This window comes from Gavialis gangeticus, unplaced genomic scaffold (assembly GCF_001723915.1).
Source record: "Gavialis gangeticus isolate Ggan-Ray unplaced genomic scaffold, GavGan_comp1, whole genome shotgun sequence".
NCBI lineage: Eukaryota > Metazoa > Chordata > Crocodylia > Gavialidae > Gavialis > Gavialis gangeticus.
Window position 1 is genome coordinate 84,803,306 of NW_017729031.1, and position 23,364 is coordinate 84,826,669.

Genomic DNA, 23,364 nt, shown 5'->3' on the forward strand with positions numbered 1-23,364 from the left:
CCTGGCACTAAAAGACACTTGCCCCAGAGCTGCTTTCAACAGATTCCCATGCAATCTTGCAGGTTAGCAAGTCTCTTTCATCCACAAGTACTGACTCCCAGAGGTAGGAAATAAGAGCTCTGGGCATGAAGGCTAGGGACAGACAGTCAAAAAGCCTGGGCCTGAATTGATTCAGTCTTTGCAGGTTAGTCTAACCTGGCTAGGCTAAATCAGTTTTGTAACCAGACCAATGTCCAAGAAATCCAGGCACATGCCTGCAGTGGCTCAGGCTAGAAACCAGGGGGGGTGCTAGGGCAGCCCTTCCTTCACTTCCACAGGGCTGAGCTGAGGACATAGCCAGGCCCCAGCAGGATGCTCTGATTATTCCCCCTCCCCCTAAGCAGCCCAACAAGGAATGTTAATCACTCCTAACTCAGTGTTTATCAACTGATTAAGAAAACAAAGCCTTTCTCCATTAACTAATAGAGCTCTTTTTAAACAGCTCTTCCAAGGAAGGACATTAAGTTACCTGTTGATTAGCTCCAAAAAGCCCATCTGTCTGTTGTCTCACACAGCACGGACCATAGCCAGCATGTGGTCTGCTAGCTAATGCAGAGGTGTCTGTGTAAGGCAGAGGGGCAGGGGAAATAATCCCTGCTTAGCAGGGAGAAGCCAGACAGATGCTCTGTGCCTGCAAGTCTGTGCCAGAGCTCTGGCCAGGGAGCAGAGCTCTACCCAGCCCAGAGAGCATGCTGGGATGCTGGGGGAGTCTGGTTTATCTTAAACCAGCAAGGGGTCTGGGACAGACATTGCATAAACTGGTTTGAGCCAAATCAGTTAAGTCTGATACTACATTCAGCCAGGTTTTACTTCAACCCAGTTTCAGCAATCTTCAAACTGGTTTATGTGCACTGGACATCTGTTCTGTTACAGGTTTAAACCAGTTTCTGATCACTCAAGCTGGTTTGTGTGTAATGTCTGCCCCTAGCCAGAGAGGCTGAGGAGAGCCATCTCAGAACAAGTAGCCGCAGTAAGGGAGCATGTACCTGTAACAGCTGTCTTTTGCATGCATGTTGGTTCGTTACAGATGCGAGCACACGTTAATTCAAAATGGTTTATATTTCGAAAGTATGTGGACAACTTCCTTCACATGCTTATGCCTTCCACCATTATCCCGTTGTACACAATGGTAAGACCCTCTGTTCCTTCCCTGACTGCCAGATCCTTCCTCTCCTATTGGTTGCTGTGTTCACTCCTGAAGAAATGACCTACTTTTGTAATCTTCAGGTCACATTCACAAGAATACGCTACCACAAAGCACTGCAGCATTGGAAATGGCAGAATAAGGTGAGGCTATGTCCCAGTTGGCTTCTCTGGAGCCTGATATCCAGTCAGCTTCAGGACCAGCCTGTCACTTATAACAAAGCAGGCCAGGACTAAAGAGTCATTTGTCCTATTTAGTGGCCTGTGAGGTACTGAAAGAGCTCCTTTTTATAAGTAGGTACCCAGACCCATGAGGGTACCTAGAGCCGGCTTGATGTAGTTGGACCACTGGTAACCAAGTTCACTTTGGTAACCAAGGCCAGCTGGGAGCTATTTGGCTTGCCTGCTGCCCTGACTCCTGAAACTTTGTTGCTGAGGAGCTTTAATTCCTCAGGGAAAAAAAATAATCAGGAGGAGGACAGAGTATTAATAAAACTGAGATTTTTCCTTTGTGGTTTAGCAAAACTTCTGCGTCACAAACTGAATTTCTCCTTATCCTTGTAGGTGATTAATCAAGGGCTCTTCATCACTGGGGCAGCAGCTGCATTGAGTAGCACCTACCTACTTATAAAATGGATAACACACAAAACTGACTTCACTTCACCAGCACTGTGGAGCTGGACAATTTAGCTCAAGAAAATTGGAAACATCTCACCAGAAACATGCCTGTGAAGTGGGAACCCTACCCTGCCCTTGCAGCTGTGAGGAGGTGTGCAGTTCATCAGGCTGCTTTGAGGTTCTCTCCAGGAACTAAGCATCGTTCATTGTTTAATAAGAATGGCCTTATTTCTGACATGATGTTACACTGCACATATTATTCAAACAAGTCAAGGGGTCACAGTCGTTATTAAGTCTTCTCCCTCCTCCCCCACCCCCCATAGTCCAGGATGTAACCACAGTCTTCCCTTATTATCCTCCAAATACACCTTTGGGAGTTGCTCATCTCCACCAGCTTCATAATTTCTTAACACGTAGCAGGTTGATTACATTTGTATCTGTGAGGTATGACTTAGACTTACTACTTTGAAATGGAACACGTTGGTTCCTGAAGGCAAGTCCTTCCTATGCACCTGTGCTTACAGTGCTGAACAAATACATAGATTCTTAGGGAGTCACTTTTGGGCGAGACAGTCTAGACTAAGGTGGGCAAAATGGAGCCTGCAGGCCAGATCTGCCTGCCAAGGGATTCCATCCAGCATGGAAGGGGTCCCTCAGCCCCACCTGGCTCAGTTCTGCTGTGCTCAGGCGCATGGCAAGGTGATGGCAGTGCCAGCTCTGGACCCAGCCCTGCTGCCCAGGCATGCTGACCCAGCTACCCTGCACCCACCACCAGGGGCACCGGAGAATGGGTAGGCAGATAGGGCACACTCAGCTGAGCAGATGGGATGGGGCCATGGGCAGGCAGGGAACTGCATCTGGAAGTAGAGTGGGTAGGCAAATCTGGAGCCAGGGCCTGGATTTTGGGCTATATGTCCCTGACCCTGGTCCTTGCCTCTCAGGCACTTATTTTGTTTTTCATGGGCTGTAGGTCCTTGACTCTGGTTTGTACCCTGCTTGGGCATTGGGCCTCTGGCCCTTTCTTCATTATTTTTGCTGTTTATTAAACCCCTGGCTGAGCTTGAGGCAAGCAGTCACATGCCTTACAGGCATGGCTGGGACCTCTGCTTCCCCAGTAGTCCCAAATCTAAGGCACTGGTATAAGCTACAACACAATAAGAAAGCCTCCTGGCTATAACAGGAAACTATCCCCACATTAGGACCTAGCATAGACTCCAGCTCCCTGGCTGTATGTAACAAAGCTTCTCCTCTCTGGGTTATATCATCAGCTCCCTGGCTGAACCCCGACCTCCTCCAATACTGGTTCCTACTTTCCTGCAAGCGGTAAGCATCTTGCTTGCAGATCTCAGGGTCTTTTGCATCAGTCAGACAGTCCCCTTTAGATTCCCTGCTCAAGAGCTCCTTCCCTTTCAGCCAGCAGAACCATACTGGTTTACCTGCTCTCATGCCCTAGCTTTATGCACCTCCTAAGCCCTGCCCCATACAGTCATATGGCCCTGCAGCTCCCTGCAGCTGTTCCTTCCCTGTGGCTGATGACTTGCCTGCTTTCTCAGATAGGGATTAGCTCAGCAGTCTGCAGCCCCTTGTTTCTGGGCTGCTTACCTGTCTGCCTGGTGTACCGGTTTGCTGCTCTGCTTCCACTCCTTGGGTGAGTCAGCCTCCCAGTATTAGTCCTTGGCTGCAGCTGGCCTTCTGTCCACTTGCTGGCAGCCAGCTCATCAATAGCTAACTGGTCTCCTGGCTGTCAAGTCTGCTACAGCCAGCCTGTTCTGTGCAGTGGTCCCTAAACTGGCCACAGGTATTCCCCTTTCTTAACAAGCTGATACCTGCTAGGTGCAGTAATTCTTGGCTGCCTTGCCCTCTATTCCACTGGCCAGGGCCCCAACTGTGGATCTTTTTCCCCATAAAAATGACAATAGCCCCCAGGATTCAGTCATTTTTGCCCCCAGTCTTTGAGATTAAAAATGCTAAATGTTTAATATTTTGCCAATACTTTTTTTTGATTTTTCTCCAAAACAGTCTCAAAACTCTGCCTGTCTTTGTCTGCCCAACTGATAAGGTTCCTTCTTTCTCCCTCTCTCCACCCTTTAAATCTCTGCTTTATACTCCAGCAGAGGTTTTTATTAGACAGTGCTCTACTTTGCTGTCTGTAACCTCCCTCTGAATTTGAGGGCAACACTGCAGATTTAAATCCTGAAAAGGCTCAAATTTTGAGCCTGGATCCTAAAACAGACCTTTATAGCATGAGCCTTTCCGCTATACCACTGTTGCCCATTGTCAGCAGTCAATATCAACTTTATAAATATGGCTATTATCCAGGGCAGGGGCATTACTGTGAGGAGACCCTGGATCATTTTAGCTTCCAGGGTGTATTCTCTCCAGGATGCACTTTTTGAATAACTTAATTACGCTTATGACTCTACAATCAAATTCAGGGATGGTATGTCAAAGTGGTGTAACTAACTTAGGCCCTTGTTGACCTGCACTGCTGAAGGAATTTAATGTGAAGCAATGTATGTGCTGAAAAGGGGAAGTTAGAATAAACCAAACCGATTTGCCTAGCCCCACATGGCACATATAAATATATTGACTGTAAGTAGTTCTAAGTAAGTTTCGACCAGTGTATGGGGGGTGGGGTAGGACATGGGGCCTGGCTTGCACCATCTTGTGAGTCATTTATGAAAATGGTCTTGTATTCATGGGAATGGATATTAGGTCCTGTTCTAAAGATCTGTGTGAAATGAACTTGGTTGAAAGCTTCAGTTTATCGCTAAAGGTGTCAGCTGCTGGACAAACTGATAACAATAACTGAAAACTATCACGTGATACAGATTTCTGCTACTGCCCTTACATTGACTGCAGATCAGATGGTTGTGGTTTTCTTTATATTACTTTTTATTAGTTTTAAACAGAGAAGGATAGAGATGTGACATGATAACAGGTACAGACCAATTAATCCTGTATAGAAAACATGTACAAGGGTCATGCAGACATTTTACAGGGGCCAACAAAATAAGAATGAACCACTGGAACAAACTTCTTCTCAATAGCGCTGTGTGTAGAGAAACTCCTTAAGAACTGCTGTCCTGCTTTACCAGCCTCCTTCTTCCATGAGTATGTGATGGATTCATCATATAGGACAGGGAGGTCATTTGAGGGGGGAACAAGTAGGACAGAAATCTATGCTGTGGGGTTATAGTCAGAGCTCTTTGTTGCACTGCTTCCTGCTGTGTTTACCATTTTCAATAACATCTCCCTTACCACTAACCCCACATTCAGAATAGCTGGAGTTTACAACCTTTATGTGTGTTCAAGGCATACAGCAGGCTGTGTTGTGTGGTGCTCCAGACACAAACAAAAAATAAACAGTTAAGAGCCCTGATGTAGGCTTGAAAAAGAGTTAGTCGCTGGGGAGGGGCTGATGATTTGGCAGGAAAACAGTTCACTGCACATTCCAGGACTGCTCCCTGTTTCTAGCCAGAGGCATGGGCAAGCATGGCCCCATAGTTCACTGCAACCTTCAGTATCCTGCCCTGAGAGGTCCTTTAGCCTGAGTACCTTAGCCTGTGGGTTTAGACTAGATTAAATTTAGCACCGAGTGGCTTAGAGCTGAGCTGTTACTGAGAAAGCAAGATACAACAGAGAAAGGTATTAAAGTGACCAACGCCTTTTTGAGCAGGGAGCATTAAAATAGAAAGGTGATGACATTTAGTAAAAGCTTAACTCAAGATCCATCTTGGGAGCAATGTGGAGACTACATCTTCTCTGTTGTGTTGTGGAAGGTCAAGATCTTTTCATGTTCCAGTGGTAGAAGCTCCCATCACATGGCAAATATGAGCATTGAGAACTGGTGGGACTGTGATCCTAACACATGCCGACAATAATGCTCCATCACTGCTTATGCTGCTTCATTCTCACATCTCTATCAACAAAGCTTGTAAGAGCTGTGAAAAGGGAAATTCATGACACTGAATGTTGGGTGAAGCCTGACCTGTCCCTGTGGCTTATTGGAAGAAGCACAAGTCCCAAGAAGCCTTTTGGGAGAGAATAAAACAGGAGAGCCCTGAGGCTGGGATTTCCTTGTCTATCAGTTGTTCCTTCCCAGTGCTGTTCACAGTTGCTCTGCCTCATTCTCCATTGAACCTGGGGTTGACAACAGTGGTAGTAGCACTCTTGAACAGAGGATTGTCAGCCTGGGAAGACATATCAGACATGTTACCTTCTTAGTCCTGTCTATGAAGCTTCGGTTCATATTGCTGGCTAAAGAAACATTAAAGTGACCACAGAAAAGGGGACCAGCAGGACTTGATCTGGGTACCATTCAGTTGAGCTTGGTGCCTAGTTGTTACCTCCAGCTGTGCTTCTACAAGAGGGCACTGAGACCTTGTCACCAGATACCACAAGCTCATTGTGACAAAATGGATCAGCCACCTACCTCCCAACCCTTCCAATGAAGAAAGCTTGTGCCAGCAGAAAGCTGGGTTGCCAGGCCTTGGAGTCACTTTGTCATACCCAATTCAGTGCGGTCTCTGTGGCAGTCAAGGCAAATGGAGCAGATCAACTCCAAGAACTGGGTTAATGACTCTGCTGTATGTTGTAGGCAAGGCAGAAGAAGGACCAGGCCCTCCCTCCTCCCATCGCCCTCCCTTTATGGAGCAGAGCCATCTTACATCATTCCACTTGGCCTTCGACTTCTCCTTCTCAAATCGGAGGTACTCCCTGCGGTCAACCAGCTCCGCCACCAGCCGCCAGATCACCAACAGCACCAGCCCAATGAGGGCCACTCCTGCAATAGTACCACCCACAATCGCCGCAATGCTAGGAGGCTGTGGACACTCTAAGAAGGACAGACACAGGAGTCACTTCACCTGGTTCTCAGCAGCCCGGTTTTACTGGACAGCTCAACTGACAATAAGCTGTATGGAGTACTTTTGTGTCTGCTCCATCCAGCAGCACTTGTACAGGTCTGGACACATTGTCTGGGAACATGAAACACCAAAAAGCAACAGGAGAGAGAATGCCAGGCTCTCAGGAACTGGCAGGACTTTTACAGCTGTTAGGTTTAGTTCAACCATACCAGAAGACAGTTTAGTTCAGGCACTAAACATTAGTTTGTTACAATTGAGGGAAAAGGCTTTGGTTTATAGCAGGGGTGCCCTGTGGAGCCTTATGATCTGGTCCATGGGTCTCTGGCCTGAGTCCATGCTGTACTGCAGCCAGGGCACAGGGCCATTCTGGTGGCATGCTGCACAAAGTACATGCCTCATGCTGGCCCGTGCTGCATGCAGTGTGCACAGCCAGTCCAGTCTACATGCTGCGTGTAGCATGTGCCATCCTTAGGGCTCATGCAGTGCATGGGGTGGACCCAGCATTGATCACAGCATAGGGTCTGTGGTATTGTCTGCATGTGGTGCCCTACCAGACTGATCTCAGCACACACAGGTGGTCTGGAGCCTCATGTGCCCCAGCCCTGGATCCAATGCACAGGACTGGTCCACTGTGGTGCTGTATGGAGGTCACCCCCTGGACCCTCCTGTGCTTCATGTGACACTGGGTCTAGATGATGTACTATGTACAAAGTGAGCCCCAGAACAGGGCTGCTGCATGTGGCGCTGCAAGACCGGCACATAGCACAGAGGGGTTGGTCCTGATCCAACCCACAGACTGGCCCAGCAATCCTCTCCTGACAAGAGCTGTCTGAGGTGGGGGAAGGCATTGAGTTTTGAATCAGGAGAGGACCAGAACCTGAGGAAGTAATGGCCAGGGTAGTGGGATGAGGGAGGTTTCTGCACCTAATAGAAGAGAAGGAAGGACCAGACCCACGGAGACCTGTCTGCACTCAGAGCTGTATCCAGTGCTGCCCTTGGCTCTGGGCCATGAGGTCCTTTCCACATATTAGACATGTTCATCTCCAGCATGTTTCCTCTTCACCCGTGGGGGAGTTGCTCTAAATGGCTGCAGGGGATTCTCTACTACTAAGGAAGAGACGTGCATCTGTTGACATCTCTACCTCTATCATACTCTAGAAACAAAATTCCAAGTACACTTATTCCACTTAAAAGCTGACTTCTTTCTGTGCCTGTAAAAGGCCCTGAAACTTCTCACGTGTGGTTTTTGCACCAATAGGCAGGCTTTGGTGGGGAGGATAAAACTCCTTATCTAGTTCACAGTGGGATATAGAACAAGACCTGGGTACCTTTTTCTTTTTTCACTTTGACTAAGTACTGTTCCTCTCCATCATCCTGCACCATCTGGTAGGAAATCCAGCAATTCTCAGAGTCCTTCTCTCTGCAGGACTTGATAATTCCTTTCAGTTCTTCACGAACCTTGATGTTGGGGCAAGTTTCAGTGCAGTTCTTCTGATATGGACCACTCTCAAATGCCTGGCATTCCACACAGGAGCTAGAAAACAAATACTATATTAACTCACATACTGCTAGCACCTTTTTCCCAAAAATCAGCCCTCCAAAACTGGAAGGACATGTCTTAAGCAGTGACACTGATTTTCTTGGCTGGAATAGTAGCACTGAGATGCTGTGCTATAATGGCTGCCACTTCTCTCTGCACCAGCAAGCAGCAGGGGCACGGTTCAGTTGTAATCCTCCCACAGCTGCTGCTGAATTGGCAGCAATTTTTGGCTGAGCCACCAAAGCCGCTACCAACTTGGCGGCAGCTGTAAACAGGTTAACACTGTGGCTTTTGCCCAAAGCAGCCAGTGAACAGGCTAAGAGCGAGTGAGCTGCCACATGCAGTCAGCTCTCAGCCATAACGCTGTCTTCCAAAAACAAAGTGCATGTCTTTTTGGGGCAGGTGTTACTTGAGAAAATACTGTATAAAAGAAGCTTGAGATAATGATGTGATCTTAACTTCAGGAGCATAAGGACCAACACTGGCAGTGTTTGGTGACATACCAAGTAACCAGGCCTAGTGCTGTGGTACTTGTTATACAAACCACATGGGAATAGAGGCAGCAGGGAGGTGGACTGTTGGTAAGGAGTAGAAAAAACTGTCTGGAACTGGGGACCCATCAACCTCAGGAGCACAGCTACTGCAGCATCAGGGAAACATTGAACCAGCTTCTTCTCCTCTATACTCAGAACTCTGGGGCCACAGTCACTGTTAGCCTTCCCCTGTCAGCACAAGGGCAATCTTCTGTGAGACAGGAGCTGATCATCCCCATGCTGGCTCTTTTGCTTCCCACTGAGTGAGACTAGCACACAGGAAGCTGGCAGGGCTTTGCAAAATACCCTTCCTCCCAATGCACCCACACGTCACTTACACATATTTGGCACATGGAGACGGGCAGCCAGGGCACACTTCACAAAAGGGAGGTTGGTAGCCTAAATTACACTGGCATCTGTTGCACTTGCACTTTCCCCGGTTACTGCATTCCTTTCCCCGGGCATTCATGCAGCCATCTGTTGTTTTCTGGCACTGACAGGCACTGCCTTCATAGCCATCTTGGCATTTGCATACACCACAGTCGCACAGCCCTCGTTCTGGGAAGAAAGCAGAGTGATTTAGAGCTGAGGTCCTTGCTCTTCGACAAATCCTGTGTGTACTTATCTGTGAGTGCAAACCTGTTACAGCAAACCTACAAACCCTTCACTATATCTCACCATTGTATGGATCATCAATCCTGACATATTTATGGTTTGCTACACCAGCTTGGATTTTTGTCTGCACTAGTCTCAGCACAGATGGGTTCAGACCACATCCGTCCCTTTCACAAGGGGAATTTCCTTCCTCAAAACCATTATGGCTTAATCCACAAGGGCTGATTTACTCAACTAGGTTTAGCTGACCTGTGGCTGAGGAAGAAAGTCTTTCAAGTACAAGTCCTGAGTATTCCAAGAGTGAAGGGGACTTTCAGGTAGGAGCTTTACCCACCTGCTTTTCCCTCTGTACAGCATCAGGCATGTTTCGAGGGCATATCAGTGAACTGAGAAGCACGTGATAGATGAAGGCAATAAATTAATTCTCTAGAGGAGGCAGTTTCCTCCTCCAATCAAGCTTTCCAATACAGCTAAGTCCTTTGGGTATACAAGGGAGGTTGAGAAGTTCAAAAGGAAGAGAAGCTAGAAACTAGGTCTCTCTCTTCCCTTGCCTCAGTGCACCAGTTCTCTGGTGTTTGAGGAAAGGCTACTCTCCAGGGTAGCCTACCTGTCCAGCTGAAGAAACCAATTAAAAGAGACTAGACAGTCATCTTGCTGGGGTTACCTAACCCTCAGTTATATTTCCTGCTTGGTGCAGGGATCTGGACCCGGTGATCTTTCAAGGTCCCTTCCAGCCTTACAATGTATGAATCTATGAACTCTGGGGGACCAAAATTCAGGACACAGAGCTTATGCCCAATACAGCCTTTTGGAACTAGAAGTGGTTTATACTACTTCCATTTTCAGCCAGCACATTATATTACCCTCAGTGGTTACACTATCTCCCAGCAGATGCAGCACAGTGCTATCTGCCCCATGGGACTACTTGGGGTTGACTGGTTCCAAGCCAATTTTTCATACTTGGGACAATTCACGTTTTAGGAACTCTGTAGTGGGACATAGCTTCAAGTCTAGGATTGCTTTGTGACATTAATTACACATGGTTGCTTTATTACCAACAGGAGTTCCAAAAAACACACTCTATTTGGACAATGAGGGAACATGCTTCTCTGTGTGCATCCTGAAATCAGTGTTTGAATAATGATCTCTATGCAAATGTAATTCATAACCCAAGGGGAAGCTGGCCATGCCTACAATGCAGCTACACACCGCTACCTGTCCACTAGATGGCATCACGGGACATCACAGGCTACACAACCTAGCTGTGAAATGGACCTGAATGGATGTTTTTTTCTGGATGACAGAGGCATGGCTTTAACTCAAGATTAGTTACTCAGGACTAATACACTGCAGCTAAAATTCAGCAAGGGGTGCTAATATTTCAGTGTCATGTGTAGGTTTCCAGGCAGAGCCCCCAGGAGGACCACTGCCTTGACAATGGCCAGAGTGGGGACAGGCAGGCAGACTTTGCGGATGTCACTCACCTTTGCCCCCGCACACTTGGCCATTGTGGACCTCGCAGTTCATGTTGTCGCATTGACAGAAGGTTCCATAGATCTGCTTGTTGGGCACATCGCTGGCATGGCAGGTGCACTGCCCGCACACGCAGTCCCCCAGGCCTGAGCAGATGATGGAGGCATTGTCCTTCCTGCAGCTGCCTTCTAGCTCCTTGCTGCTTTTGCCTTTTGTTTCACACTCACAGTTCTTGCCAATATAGCCTTCACTGCAGCTGGTGGGGGCAGAGAGAAGTACAGGTATCAGCATCAATAGCAGCAGGAAGAGGTAACAGGGACAGGAAAACATTCAAGCCAGGCCACTGCATTCTCAGATTGATCACAATACTATCACTGGCTGGCGCTAAGGAGCTGTTCCTCAGGGGTGGGATGGGCCAGCATCCCCTTGTAGTTTTCCATTATTCCACACCACATAGGATTAGGCCCAGGGAAAACACCGTTCACTTCATAGGACACAGGATCTGTTGCAAGCTGTAGCTTTCTCTGTCTCATCTGTTATTTGCTCTCCTCCCCTGTTAAGTATCTCTGCTTTTCTTTTTGCCTTCCTTCCTTTTATTCCTGGGGTAATTCATTCTGTTCCTTAGCCATTCTTATTTTATCCCTACATGCTTGTGCTGTTCCTTTATATTCATTCTTTGTGTTTTGCCTTTGTTTCCACCCCTCCTGCTGCTGCTACCACCACTGCTCTTGAGCCGATTGAAGTGATAGAGCAGTGATCTGAGGGTGGAGCGGCCAACTGGGGTGCAGAGGAGGCAATCCGGAGATTTGGGGGCTGATGGGGGCCACAGTGATTTGTGAGGCAGAGGGAGTGATTCAGGGCAATCTGGCCCCTGCAGGCACTTGACTGCAGTGACCTAACACTTGCACATGACTGCAGAGTGCTTCTAAAATGGCTGATGGTGCAAAAAATGAATTCTCATCTAATCAGGCAAGGGTGCAAGCAGAAGTGACAATTTTTGCATGCTCTTGCCACAGAAGGTAGTTTGTAGCTGTGACCAAACACAAGTGCATGGCTGCAATCAGCTTAAAAATGTCCAGTTGGGTGACTATCTGACCCCTCATTGCATGAGGCATCAGATAAAGGTGTTACAAACTATAGTGACTTTTGCAACTTGTGTCTGCTGAGCTCTCAGCCCATGGCTGTTTTTAGAATGGGAGGGGGGAAAGAGAGCAGAGGGACTTCAGTCTGGGGGTTTGTTCAGCCCTCCCCCCACCCCAGAGGGTGGGGCAGCTATACAACAGCCCCCCAAGGTGGGGGGGGTGACAATTCAACACCAACTGGGGAGCCCCAAGATAAAGTTCCTGCTGCTGCCTTTCCCCACCTTCCATTCTGAAAACAGGGAGCACTGGCAGAGAGCCTGGCTCTTGCTGTGGGAACCTGGCTGAAGGGTCCCAGCCTGCAGCTAGATTCCTTCCTGCCCCCCCCACCCCGAACCAGCAGTGAACTTCTGTTTGGTTGGGGGTATAACGGTGTAACTCAAAATGCTTTGCAAAAATTGTTCTGAGTTTTAGGCTCTCTGCTTTAAGGTGCTCTCTGCTTTTGAGCATCTTAAGGACTTGGGTTTGCTCAAGGGTTAATTTTTCATGCAGCGGCTGGGCTGTCAGCAGAGAGGAAGGGAAGGGAGCAACAGCAGCTGCTGTGCTGCTATATCGGGCCTGAACTGGAGGGGGTGGGAGGAAGGGAGCTCTCGCCAGTACCCCAGCCAGGGTAGCTGACAGGTGCCTTGAAGTGAGGGGCTCTGTTCCACCCTCCCACCCCAGCTCAGGCCAGGTATAGCAGCCTAGAAAGGAGTAGCTGCTGCTCCTTTTACTTCCTCTCCACTGAGCTGGGGGGGCAGGAGATGGGGCTGGAGAGAGAAGCAGTTCAGCAGCCTCCTCAGAAGCTGCTGGAGGGCCCCTGCCTGCTGGCTAGGAGGGCTGGTGCAGGCAGGCTCAATTCCTCCCACCCAACAGGCGGATGTCGGGGGGGGGCGTTCTAACTCATGACGCTTTAAGTAAAGTGCAGTGTGTTAGAGCAAGGTAAGGTCCCTAACTTCTGTCAGTGTCCTCAAGGAGCATGGGGATGGGGGAGCTTCTGCCCCTCCTCCCTGGCATATTCTGTGGCTATAGAGCTGGTGAGCAGGGCAAGTAAGAAGCAGACTCTCAGCCCCTAGCCATGCCCCTGCCACTGCTCACCAGTCTTCTAGCAGCAGGTCTGAGCAGTGCACATTAGAGTGGGTATTAACCCTGAATATGTGACTGGTCACTAGCACTAGTGAAACTTAATACAGACTAACTTTCTTTAGAGTAAGCGCTTGCTAACTCTAATGTGTAATCTCACCCCGAGTGTAATTGCCTTTGTTAAAACCTGTGTAAGAACATTGGGTCCTTATATATGGGGCTGGAGTCTGATCTCTGATCAGCTGGTATAAATCCAGAGCAACTTCACTGAAGTGTCACTGTGAATGGGCTCCAGTGAGAGCCTAACATGGGGCAGAGCCTGGTTGCTAATAAACAGAGAAATTCTGACAACTGGGCTGATCAAGTTTTCCTCTGAGTCTGTGACCACCTTCTCAACTGGTTACATTTCTTACACCGTGATTTCCAAACACCTTAGCATCTGACCTACTAGCTTCCTGGGGAAACCCAGAATCTCTTCCTCCATCTTCCAGCATGGGAGGGGCCATCCAGTGATGACTACCTTCAAGAACTGCCTGAATTGACCTCTCTTTAATACAGACTTACTGAGACAGATTCTATTTGCCCTTAAACCACTGAAAACCAAGAGCCAATATACTGAAGTTAACAGAATGCAACTGGTGTAAAACAGGTGAGAGTGAGAGGAGGGTTTGTTGATGGGCCCTCACTCTTACTGCCTGCTGTGCATATAGAGAGGTCTGGAAATGGCTACACGAAATGGAAGGGGCAGAGGGAACATGCTGATATGTATCGGTGATGGTGCTCCTGCCCTAGTGGTGTGGCAGTAACCTGGTGGGAAGATTCTTCTTTCTCATGACACTCTATAAGAATGAACAAGTGGAGACTGGCACTGAGAGCTGAGTCTGTGCAGCCCCAGGGTCACTCTAGGGAGACAAAGCTTCCATGAAGATTAATATCATTGAGCACTGGGGATGGGTTGTCTTTGGAGAAGCAGCAGGTGCTTCAGCCCTGGTGATTCTGCCTCCTGAACAGCATCCCCGTCTGCAAAATTAACCAGCCGTTACAAAAGAAACTAACTAGGACAAAAGTTCAAAACCTGGCTGCATTAGATTACTTAAGACAAAGGTCTGTACCACACCCCTTCCGGATACCCTCTCCCATAGGCTGAAATTCTGCCCCAGGTATTACAAGGAACAAGTGGACAGTCTTGTCTTTGTGCAGCTGTCCACTCCCCAAGGTTCCCAAGATCCCAGTGTTACTAGGGAGGCTATCACTGGAGTAGCTTGCTTACCTGCAGATCCCACAAACAATGTTGCCCTTCCCATTGCATGCACTGGAGTCGGTTTGTTCTCCACAGTTGCAGTTGCACTGACCGGTTAAATGTACAGTGAGCGTGTCTGTGAACCCCAGGGGCCGGATGGTAAAGGACTGGTCTTTAATGCAATCCTTTGCAGTAACCTTCACCCGGAAGGTAACCTGGAAGGAGAGACATGACTGGGTTAGGGATTTATTTTCTAGGAAAGCACTGTAGTAGGGATATGCTATCCACGCTCTACCTAAATTTGTCTCAGCCTTGAAAACTCTTTTTCAAGTGACAGGAAATGTATTAACTGCACACTGCTGTTAAAACAGCAGGAGGAAGACAGGGGAACACAATAACCGAGAGAGGCTCAGGATGCCTCGATCTGAGAGGCTGGTCAAAAACTGGAAATTTTATCCTATGGGAAATTCTGGTCTTTCTGTTTTGGGGTATAAAACTACATCATCATCTTGAAGCAGCTGCAGTTTTTTCACAAAATATTCAGACTAAATTTCCCATGATGCACTGCAGTCATGGCAGTCCCCATAGTAGGTCAATGGGGATACCTAGTAGTGTCATGGAAAATATATGCTGCTTGGGGATCCTGGTCTACTGGGGAGAGTGGAGACATGAGGCACCCAAACAATAGTTTCCATGATGTGTTGCATTGGCTCAAGTGCTGGTACATTGACCAGAAATGAAATGTTTTCTTTCAGGTCAACAGTACCCAACAGGATGTATTTTACTTCAATTTTGTGATGGAACAATTATATATATCTGAGGAAAATGTTGATTTGGCTGACATATGTATATATATATGCATGTGTGTGTGTGTGTGTGTGTATGTATGTATGTATGCACACACGTCAGCCAAATCAACATTTTCCTCAGATATATATCGTTCCATCATAAAAAAGAAGTAAAATACATCCTGTTGGGTACCATTGACCTGAAAGAAAACATTTCATATATACACATATGTCAGCCAAATCAACATTTTCCTCAGTGAAAATGTGAGTTTTGTTGAGATGACATTTTCCATTAAAAAAAAAAAAGTATGTGGATGATAAATTCCTGACTGGCACTGGACTCACTCCTGAGAGACATGGTTTTTTTGAAAGTTTCTGTGGGGGGGGGAATCCCTACTACTAATACAATAAGTACCCTCAGCTGTGATAGGTCCTCACAGATTTAGCTTCCCCTGAGCAAATATTCTGAGGCAGTGAACTGGGCTTCTGCTTTAAGAAGACTGTACAAAGATTCAGGCTGAACTTTGAAATGGTAATCTTGCTGCTAAACTTCCTGCAGAAAGTAAAATTACAGAAATAACTGAGCCAGGGATCTCATACTTTGTCGTTGGTCTTGACATTATCACATTCCCCTCTTGGCTTATCCACAGATATTTTTTTATTATTGCAGAAGGAATCATATGTGACTTTCAGATTATCTGGAACAGTACCATGGTCCACGATTACTTTGGAGGACAAGCTCTGTTAGAAAACAAGAAGAGAAAAGACACAGAAAACAGAGATCTTCCTCAAAAATGAACAGTCAGAAAGACCCTCAAGGATAGTCCATCCATGTCATGCTTCACCGCAGCTCCTATGAGTTGCAGGTTACTGGTTGCAATCATCTTCATATACTATATGATTGAAAAGGAACATGAGGAGGTAACATCTCTGCTCTCTGGTGAATGCCACAGAAATGGGTAGCAGCCAGGATTTGGGACAAGAAATCCTTTATTTCTTGGGATAGGGGAAGGAGAGAGTAAATCAGCATTTCTCTTTTTGCTATCCCAGATCCATCACCTCTGCTCTGTGACAACGCATGACTGGGACTGCCACAGGAAAAAAATTAACTTTAGTCTAAATGAAAGTGTTCAACAGAATGCCAAGGAGAGGAATTTGGTTCCTGGGCTGGCACTTACCTGTCTTTAACCTAATGGTTTCATCTAGCACTGTCTGTATAAGAGAAAACAGGTATTTTGCATCATAGATTTTCTGTTTACAAAATATGTAACCAACAAGTAATGATTCTTTTTCTGCAGAAACACAGATTGCACAAAATTCAAGTTTAACTAGAAATTTGATGGAAGAAACCCTCCTCACTTTCTATTATCTTGAAAGTTCACAACAGGTTTTTGACATGTTGAAGATAGCTTCTGATTTCTTCTGAGCTAGTATTGATGCATTTATTTCTATTTGTCTGTACAATGCATGACGGACTTTTCAGAGAAAATCAAAGGCATGTCTGAGCAGCTGTTGAATTAAAACTGGGGTATCATGCTTGTTTGGCACCATCAGCCAGATCTATAGCATGGTGCTCTGTGCAACTAGATCTGGATTTACCACTGGTGGCAGGGTGAGTGGCAGTGCTGTGTCAGCTCAGGGACCTGTGAGGATTAATGTAGCTCTCATTCATCCCACTGCTGCTGAAACAAGTCCCCAATAAGGCTCCACACCCCAGAATCCAGTAACGGGCTCCATGGGCCAGATATTGGCCTATGAGCCTTCTGTCAGATACCTGTAGCTAAAAATAAATAAAGCATGGTACAAACTTGTGCTAACAAAGTATAACCAATATGTGTAGTACTATGCTGGATGGGCAAACTGCTCTTTCTTTTCCATCCCGCCCATCTGAGGAAGTACTGGACGCATATGGTTCATGTTGTGAACCAGCAGGTAATCTCCATACAAGATATATGTGAAGTTTGATACACAGCTTACATTGTAGGCTTCCTGGATGAGTTGGATGACATTGCTGGAATCCTCATTCAGCTCCCCCACTGCAGATTTGGGGATCATGTCACTGAGCTTCTACCAATGGAAAGCAGAGGTGTTAGAAGTGTCCTCTATGTCACACCTATGGAGAACATGAATGCTGACCTGTGTTCATGTACTCTGTTTAAGTTATCAATACTGAAAGACTACATTTGGGCTCCCAGTCATTTTGCATCCTCTGGAATTGAATGCGTTAAGCCCCTGGATACTATTTCTGATGCATTCCAAGTTCTACTTACTTTGTATATGTTAACCACTTTGCTAGTAACAGCAAAAATGGGTTGAATATTATTTTCAGCAAGCTTTTGGATCAGCTGGCCAACAGATGGATAGTCCTGTGGAAGAAAAGAAAGCAAGCAGTGAGTCTGCATGTTCAAATCTTCACCAGCAGAAAGATAAATATCCCTGTTTTCTAGAACCATTTGTGGTACCAGCCTTATCTGCTATTCTGCTGGAGTGAGATCAGTTAAGACCTTCACTCTTGAGACAAATTGCAGCACTGGATTAGCTTTTCCTTTTCTTTGTGATCCCAGCACCAGATTTTAACCAACAAGTTTCCTTCATGGGGATATTCCCAACTGTAAAAGAGTGAAAGAGGTGCAGCTCTCAAAATTAGGCATTACAGTGTCTCTGGTTTGCTTTTCTTGCTTAATAAATTTGTAAAAGGATTTTTTTTTCATGGTCACTATTGGAAAAGCCAGCCAGAGCTTGTAAAAGGTTCTAACCTAGGGGCAGGCAATTATTTTGGGCAGAGGGCCGCTTACTGAGTTTCAGAAAGCCATCAGAGGCCACATGACAGGCAGCCCAGGGCAGATAAATATTAATTTTCTACATGTTTTAGTGGCCCTGCGGGCTGGATAGAATGGCCTGGCAGGCCGCATCCGCCCCTCGGGCTGCATTTTGCCCACCCCTGTTCTAACCCCCAAATCACTGCTTCATGACCTCATGGCTTAATAAAGGTTTTAGTAGCAGGAATCTCTCAGAGACTTTCCACTCATTCAATCAGAAGGCTCCCACCTATGCCAGAAATCATAACCTCTGTGATAAAGTAAATGCCTCTGGCAATGAGCTCAGAAATACTGGTTTTAATTGCAAACTTCACATTCACATGCAGTCTGGAGGTGTCAGAGCAGCACCTTGAAAATGCCCTGGTGCTCAGGTGGAATGAAGAGAACTATCCCAGCACACAGAACAGCCCCAGGCCTGGGATGGGTCAGGGGAGTGGGACTAGCCAGGCATGGGAGGGGAAGGCTACCTGCTGGAGTGGAAGTGGCTAGGGAACTTTGGTTGCCTATACATTTGCTTGGGAGGGGAAGGGTGGGGGAGAGGTATTTTAACTGTAGTGGTTCCTGGACAGCCACTCTAATTTAAATGGCTCACTATCATGTGTATTACGTCTCCCACTCCTCTGCGTTTCAAAATGGCTGTGGGGGTGCTTTAACTAAAGCTCATTCAACGAGGTTTATTTAAAGCACCCTTATGGCTATTCTGAAACATAGTGGGGCTTAATACATATGATGGTGAGGTGATGCTGGAGCATTCGAATTAGAACATGGGGCAGATTTGATGAATCGAGTCTGCTCCAACCCATTCTAAGTAGAATGTGAGCGAGCACATCTGTAGGCAGCCTTTAGTTCCAGCTCTTGTAACAGAGGACCCTGACCTGTTACTGAGAGCAAGGAATTGAGGACTGTGCCTTTGAGGCAAGCTTCTGGGAGACAGGAAGAGGCAGGTTGTGGATTATATAAGCCCTGCAATCGAGGCAGAGAGGGCAGTCTGACCTGGGCAGAGCTGAAGGAAGGAGCTCACTGCTGGGAGCTCTCTAAAGTACTGTGAGGAATTGGAGAGAAGAGCCAAGATGAGAGAAGCCAGCAGGGGTGAGCAATTATTTCAACTGGAGGGCCATTTAATGATTTCTGATGAACAGTCGAGGCCCACAAGGGTAGGCCCACCCCGTGACAAGTGCCCCGCCCCCGATCATCATCTTGGAACTAGAATTCCCACCCTTGGCCCCGACCCCTGACTTCTGCCACTGGAAGTCCCACTCCTTGCTCCCAGAAGTACTCCTTTGGGGGGGGAGAGGGAGGGGTTTACCATCTTGAAACTGAAAAAGAAACAAATCATATATTATAATATATTTTAATTTTATTTTTAAAAGATTTTTGTCCTGATTTATGTGTGTTTGCATAATTGCTCAAATTAAAGTCTTACTCTTGTATCTTGTGTGTAGGGGGTGTGGTTGGGGGGGTGAGTGTGGGTGTGTGTATAGGATTTGTAGGGAAATGGGTGTGGGGTTTGTTGTTTTGCTGTCCAGTCATACGCCATTGTCCTCAATGCATCCACATGGGGCTCCCCTCTGGCGTGCCAGGAGCACCACAGAGGTGGAAGCACGGAGCCCACCCAATCTCATGGCACGTGACCTCTGAAGGCCTGCCTCCCACTGGCTTTTAGAGGAGCAGCTGCAGGCCAGTAATAATTGTTTGTGGAGGTCGGATAGAATGGCCTGGTGGGCCGGATCTGGCCCATGGGCTATACTTTTCCTGCCCTGGCTTAGAGGAAGGCACACCAACTGCACTTGATTGCACTTGCATTTGGCTTTATGTTTGCTGTTCAGGCTGTACAGCATGGGGGTGGCTGAAGGGGAGGAAAAGAGCCCACCGAAAATGCCCCACAGAGGGGCCTAACTTACTGCTGAATTGGCAGGCTGACTGAGAACCACTGAATGGCAGACCAACTGTCAGAGCCCTGAGAGACAGGCTGGAGGGATGAAAGCCCCAAGAAACAATGCAGAGCAGGGCACCTAGGGCCACATTCTGGTTGCCTGGAGGCAACCTCCCAGAGTATAACAACAACATCAAAGGCATGGCAGGAAAGGATAGTGGGGTACATGGAGATAAACCAGAGTTCAAGGAATGCGTTTAGAGTGGCCACAAGGAGATGCTGCTGTCAATGCTAGCAGTGCATCCCATTACATCCCATACTTCCACCCTGGAAGTGCTGAGTCTGACTTCTGCCCAGGACACTTACAAACTCATTGCTCTTCTTATACATGTTTTCTTCCAAGTGGCAACGGCCATCATTAGGAGTCAGAATGGCTGCGAGTTTACCATCTCCAGCAAAATGGAAACCATCATCTGTGGCATACACCAGCAAACGAGTTACGTTGTGCCATCCGATCTTGTTCTGAAAACAGAAAAGAAAGAAATTTACCATGTGCAGCTCCCACTCCCTAGAAACAGCTGAGAGTGCAGGGCAGTAGGAATAAATAAATGTTCACAAAACTGGGTACCCATTCATAGGTGTGGCATTGCCAGAGACAGAAACATAGTCCTGCACTTTGCAGCATCTCAAGACCAAAGAGACTCATGCCTACCTGCTGGACATGCATGGAGATGGACCTATCTGAAAGAGAGACAGGGAGAGACCAACAGTAGTGTACTGATGGGTGGGTGAGTGGAACGCAAACCTTGGGTGCTACCTTTGGGGGCGGAGGGGAGAGGAGAAGAACAGAGCTAGGGGATGCCTTACCCTCCTGTCCTCTGTCCCCACACCCTGCACCTTCCCTGCAGCAGCTCCAGCTCCAGCTCCAGCAGCAGGGAGGACACAGCGATGGTGAAAGTGCATAGTGAAGGAGCAGTGACTAGAGGCTCAGCACTACAGAGTTGGGAAGGGGAGGGGGAATATGTTGCCTCCATTTTTAAATCAGTGTTTAAATGGTTTCTCAACACACATATCTGTAGGAAAGAATGGTTGCCTTCTCCTCTCTGGCAGCCAGGAGTGAACCTTCAGCTGATGCTCCTGTCCAGAGCACAGTTCTGGCCAGTTATGCCTCTGGAGACAGAGACAAATTCACTTCAGTTGCCATCTCAGAAAGCTGAACTCATAGGGGCAGAGAGGAAAAGTTTCATGGCCAGCTAATGGAGAGAAGAGTGAAGAGGAGTAAGAACATGCATGTGCCCCCAGAAAAGAGTGGACATGGAGATGAACAGCCATCTAAGCCTTGAGGCAGTATGTACATTGGGAAACTGAGGAAAGGAAATAGAGGTACTGTATGGGATTTCACATTGCATGGTGGCTCTTCAGTGCTTTTCTGAACTGCAATTGGGAACCACATGCTAGGTTTCTATGGTGTATTATAAAGGCTCAGACACCCTTCTGAGAGATTCTGCTTAAAACTTGAATTAATACAGTTTCTTCTATCTAAGGAAATTCCCTTTCCTTTCTGGTTTTAAGCCTCCCCCCCCCCACCCCTTCTCTATCTCAACCATGCAGTTGATCCAATGAAAACTATCACCTACAAATATCTTGGTTATGAAGAGACTTACCCCACACACTGCCACCTGCATCATGGCATCCAACCCCCCTTCTGGAGCATCGAGGTTCCCAGAGATGTACTGTTGGCCAACCTTGTCCTCAAATGTTTTTGCATTATCAGTGAGGGAAAGGACATGCTTGAAAGCAAAGGGGGGCTGGCATTGGGTGTCCTTGTTTGGGCAGGGATTCTTCAGCTTCTCTGGGTGTGTGTTCACAAAGGGCAGCACTGTCTTATCCACAAAGGAGCCAAAACCTGGGGAGCACACAGCAAGCAACATGAAGATGAAAAACCAAAACACATCACAGAAATAACCCCCAAAAGAGGCTTGAGGATTCGAGTGCACATGGGAATCTGGCCCTGCAGCATGGAGCCAAGAATCAGAGTGGGAATCTGCTCATGGCCCTAGATGACTACTGCCTCTGACCTTTCCCTTCCCTCATGGTGGCTGTGACTGCCATCTTCCTACTCATTTGGAAGCTTTCCATTTCCTCCTCTTCCCTTAGACATCACTGACCCTTTGTCCTGTTTGCTTCTTTCTGGCAGCTCACCTTTTCCCATACAACCACTGATGGACCGGCTCTTTTTGCCTCTGCCTGGTAGAAGTCTCTAGCTGCCATAGAGAGGAATGAGGTTCCCAAATTTCTTTCAAAGCCATCCACTCTGGCTAACCACCCACAGCGCCGCACTAATTCAATCAGTTTCCAGTCAGACTGTTTTCTTTGCGGCCATCAAATCTAAGTGGCCTGGAAATCTCAACTTGTTTTAAATGAAAGCTTAAATCTGATGGATTCTTAGGCTAGGGACAGATATTATACATAAACCAGTGTAAGTGATCAGAAACTCATTTAAACATGTAACAGAACAGATGTTCAGTGCACATAAACCAGCTTGAAAATGGCTGAAACCAGTCTGACATACTACATTCAACCAGGTTTATCAGACTTGACTGATTTGGGACAAACCAGTTTATGTAAAGTCTCTCCTACAGCCCTTGCTGGTTTAAGATAAACCAGACTTCCACAGGATCCTAGCATGCTGTCTGAGCTGGGCAGGGCTCTCTGCTCCACAGCAGGGCTGGCCTCTCCCCTCTGCTCCCTGGCTGCAGCTTTCTCTGGCAGAGACTTGCAGGCACAGAGCCTCTGCCTGGCTTCTCCCTGCAAAGCAGGGATTATCCCCCCTGCCCCTCTGCCTTATGCAGACACCTCAGCATTAGCTAACAGACCACATACTGGCTACAGTCTGTGCTGTGGGAGACAAAAAAGGCAGAGAGGCTTTTTGGAGCTAGTCAACAGGTAGCTTAATGTCCTTCCTTGGAAAAGCTGTTTAAGAGGAGCTTGGAGAGAGGCTTTGTTTTCTTAATGGGTTGCTAAGCACTGAGTTAGGGGTGATAAACATTCTTTGCTGGGCTGCTGGGGTGGGGGGGGAGGGAAAGCAGGAAATATGCCCCACTCAGCTCAGCCCTGTGGAAGGGAAGGGAGGGCTGCTCTAGCGCCCCCCAGCTTCTAGTCTGAGCCACTTCAGGTATGTGCCTGCATTTCTAGAATTAAAAGGGTATGTCTATCCACCTCCAAATCAGTTCAAGCTTTGCAGGTTAGACTGACCTGCAAAGATTGAATCAATTCAGGCTTAGGATTTTGTAATGTGTGTCCCTAGCCATAGAGGATCAGGGAATAGTTTACCTGCTCCAGTGAGACCAGAATCATTCCTAAAGACAGCAGAAGCATCTGAACCAAATATACTCAAAAGAAATGTTTCTCCCATTTGCAACCCATTGCCTTCTCTGGACTTGCAAACTAACCTGACAGCAATATTTTCTGTTGAAAGGCAGAGCAAGGCTAGGAAGAGAGATACATGTGACCAGGCTCTGGAATAGACTCCCAGCAGGGGTGGTGCAGGCACCTACCCTGGAGATCTTCAAAAGCAGACTAGATGCACACCTTGCTATTTAACCCCAGCAGTC

General features: G+C 47.3%; 2 protein-coding genes across 4 annotated transcripts in view; one reads left to right on the forward strand and one right to left on the reverse strand.

Moving 5' to 3' along the window:
- Positions 1–4,548, forward strand: part of KMO (kynurenine 3-monooxygenase) — a 31,571-nt gene extending 27,023 nt beyond the window's left edge. The window contains exons 13-15 of the mRNA XM_019523304.1: positions 1,067–1,168; positions 1,267–1,326; positions 1,747–4,548. Of these exons, the coding sequence (XP_019378849.1) occupies positions 1,067–1,168; positions 1,267–1,326; positions 1,747–1,872 (288 nt within the window). The 3' untranslated portion in view covers positions 1,873–4,548. The remainder of the gene's footprint in view (positions 1–1,066; positions 1,169–1,266; positions 1,327–1,746) is intronic.
- A 123-nt stretch (positions 4,549–4,671) lies between these two features.
- ITGB2 (integrin subunit beta 2) overlaps positions 4,672–23,364 on the reverse strand; it is a 53,637-nt gene continuing 34,944 nt past the window's right edge. For all 3 annotated transcript variants that reach the window (XM_019523302.1, XM_019523301.1, XM_019523303.1), the window contains exons 6-16: positions 21,415–21,656; positions 20,117–20,272; positions 17,329–17,424; positions 17,036–17,125; positions 15,659–15,799; positions 14,301–14,485; positions 10,841–11,085; positions 9,080–9,299; positions 7,997–8,202; positions 6,471–6,637; positions 4,672–5,993 (exon numbers count right to left, since the gene is read on the reverse strand). In XM_019523302.1, the coding sequence (XP_019378847.1) occupies positions 5,928–5,993; positions 6,471–6,637; positions 7,997–8,202; positions 9,080–9,299; positions 10,841–11,085; positions 14,301–14,485; positions 15,659–15,799; positions 17,036–17,125; positions 17,329–17,424; positions 20,117–20,272; positions 21,415–21,656 (1,814 nt within the window). In that variant the 3' untranslated portion in view covers positions 4,672–5,927. The remainder of the gene's footprint in view (positions 5,994–6,470; positions 6,638–7,996; positions 8,203–9,079; positions 9,300–10,840; positions 11,086–14,300; positions 14,486–15,658; positions 15,800–17,035; positions 17,126–17,328; positions 17,425–20,116; positions 20,273–21,414; positions 21,657–23,364) is intronic.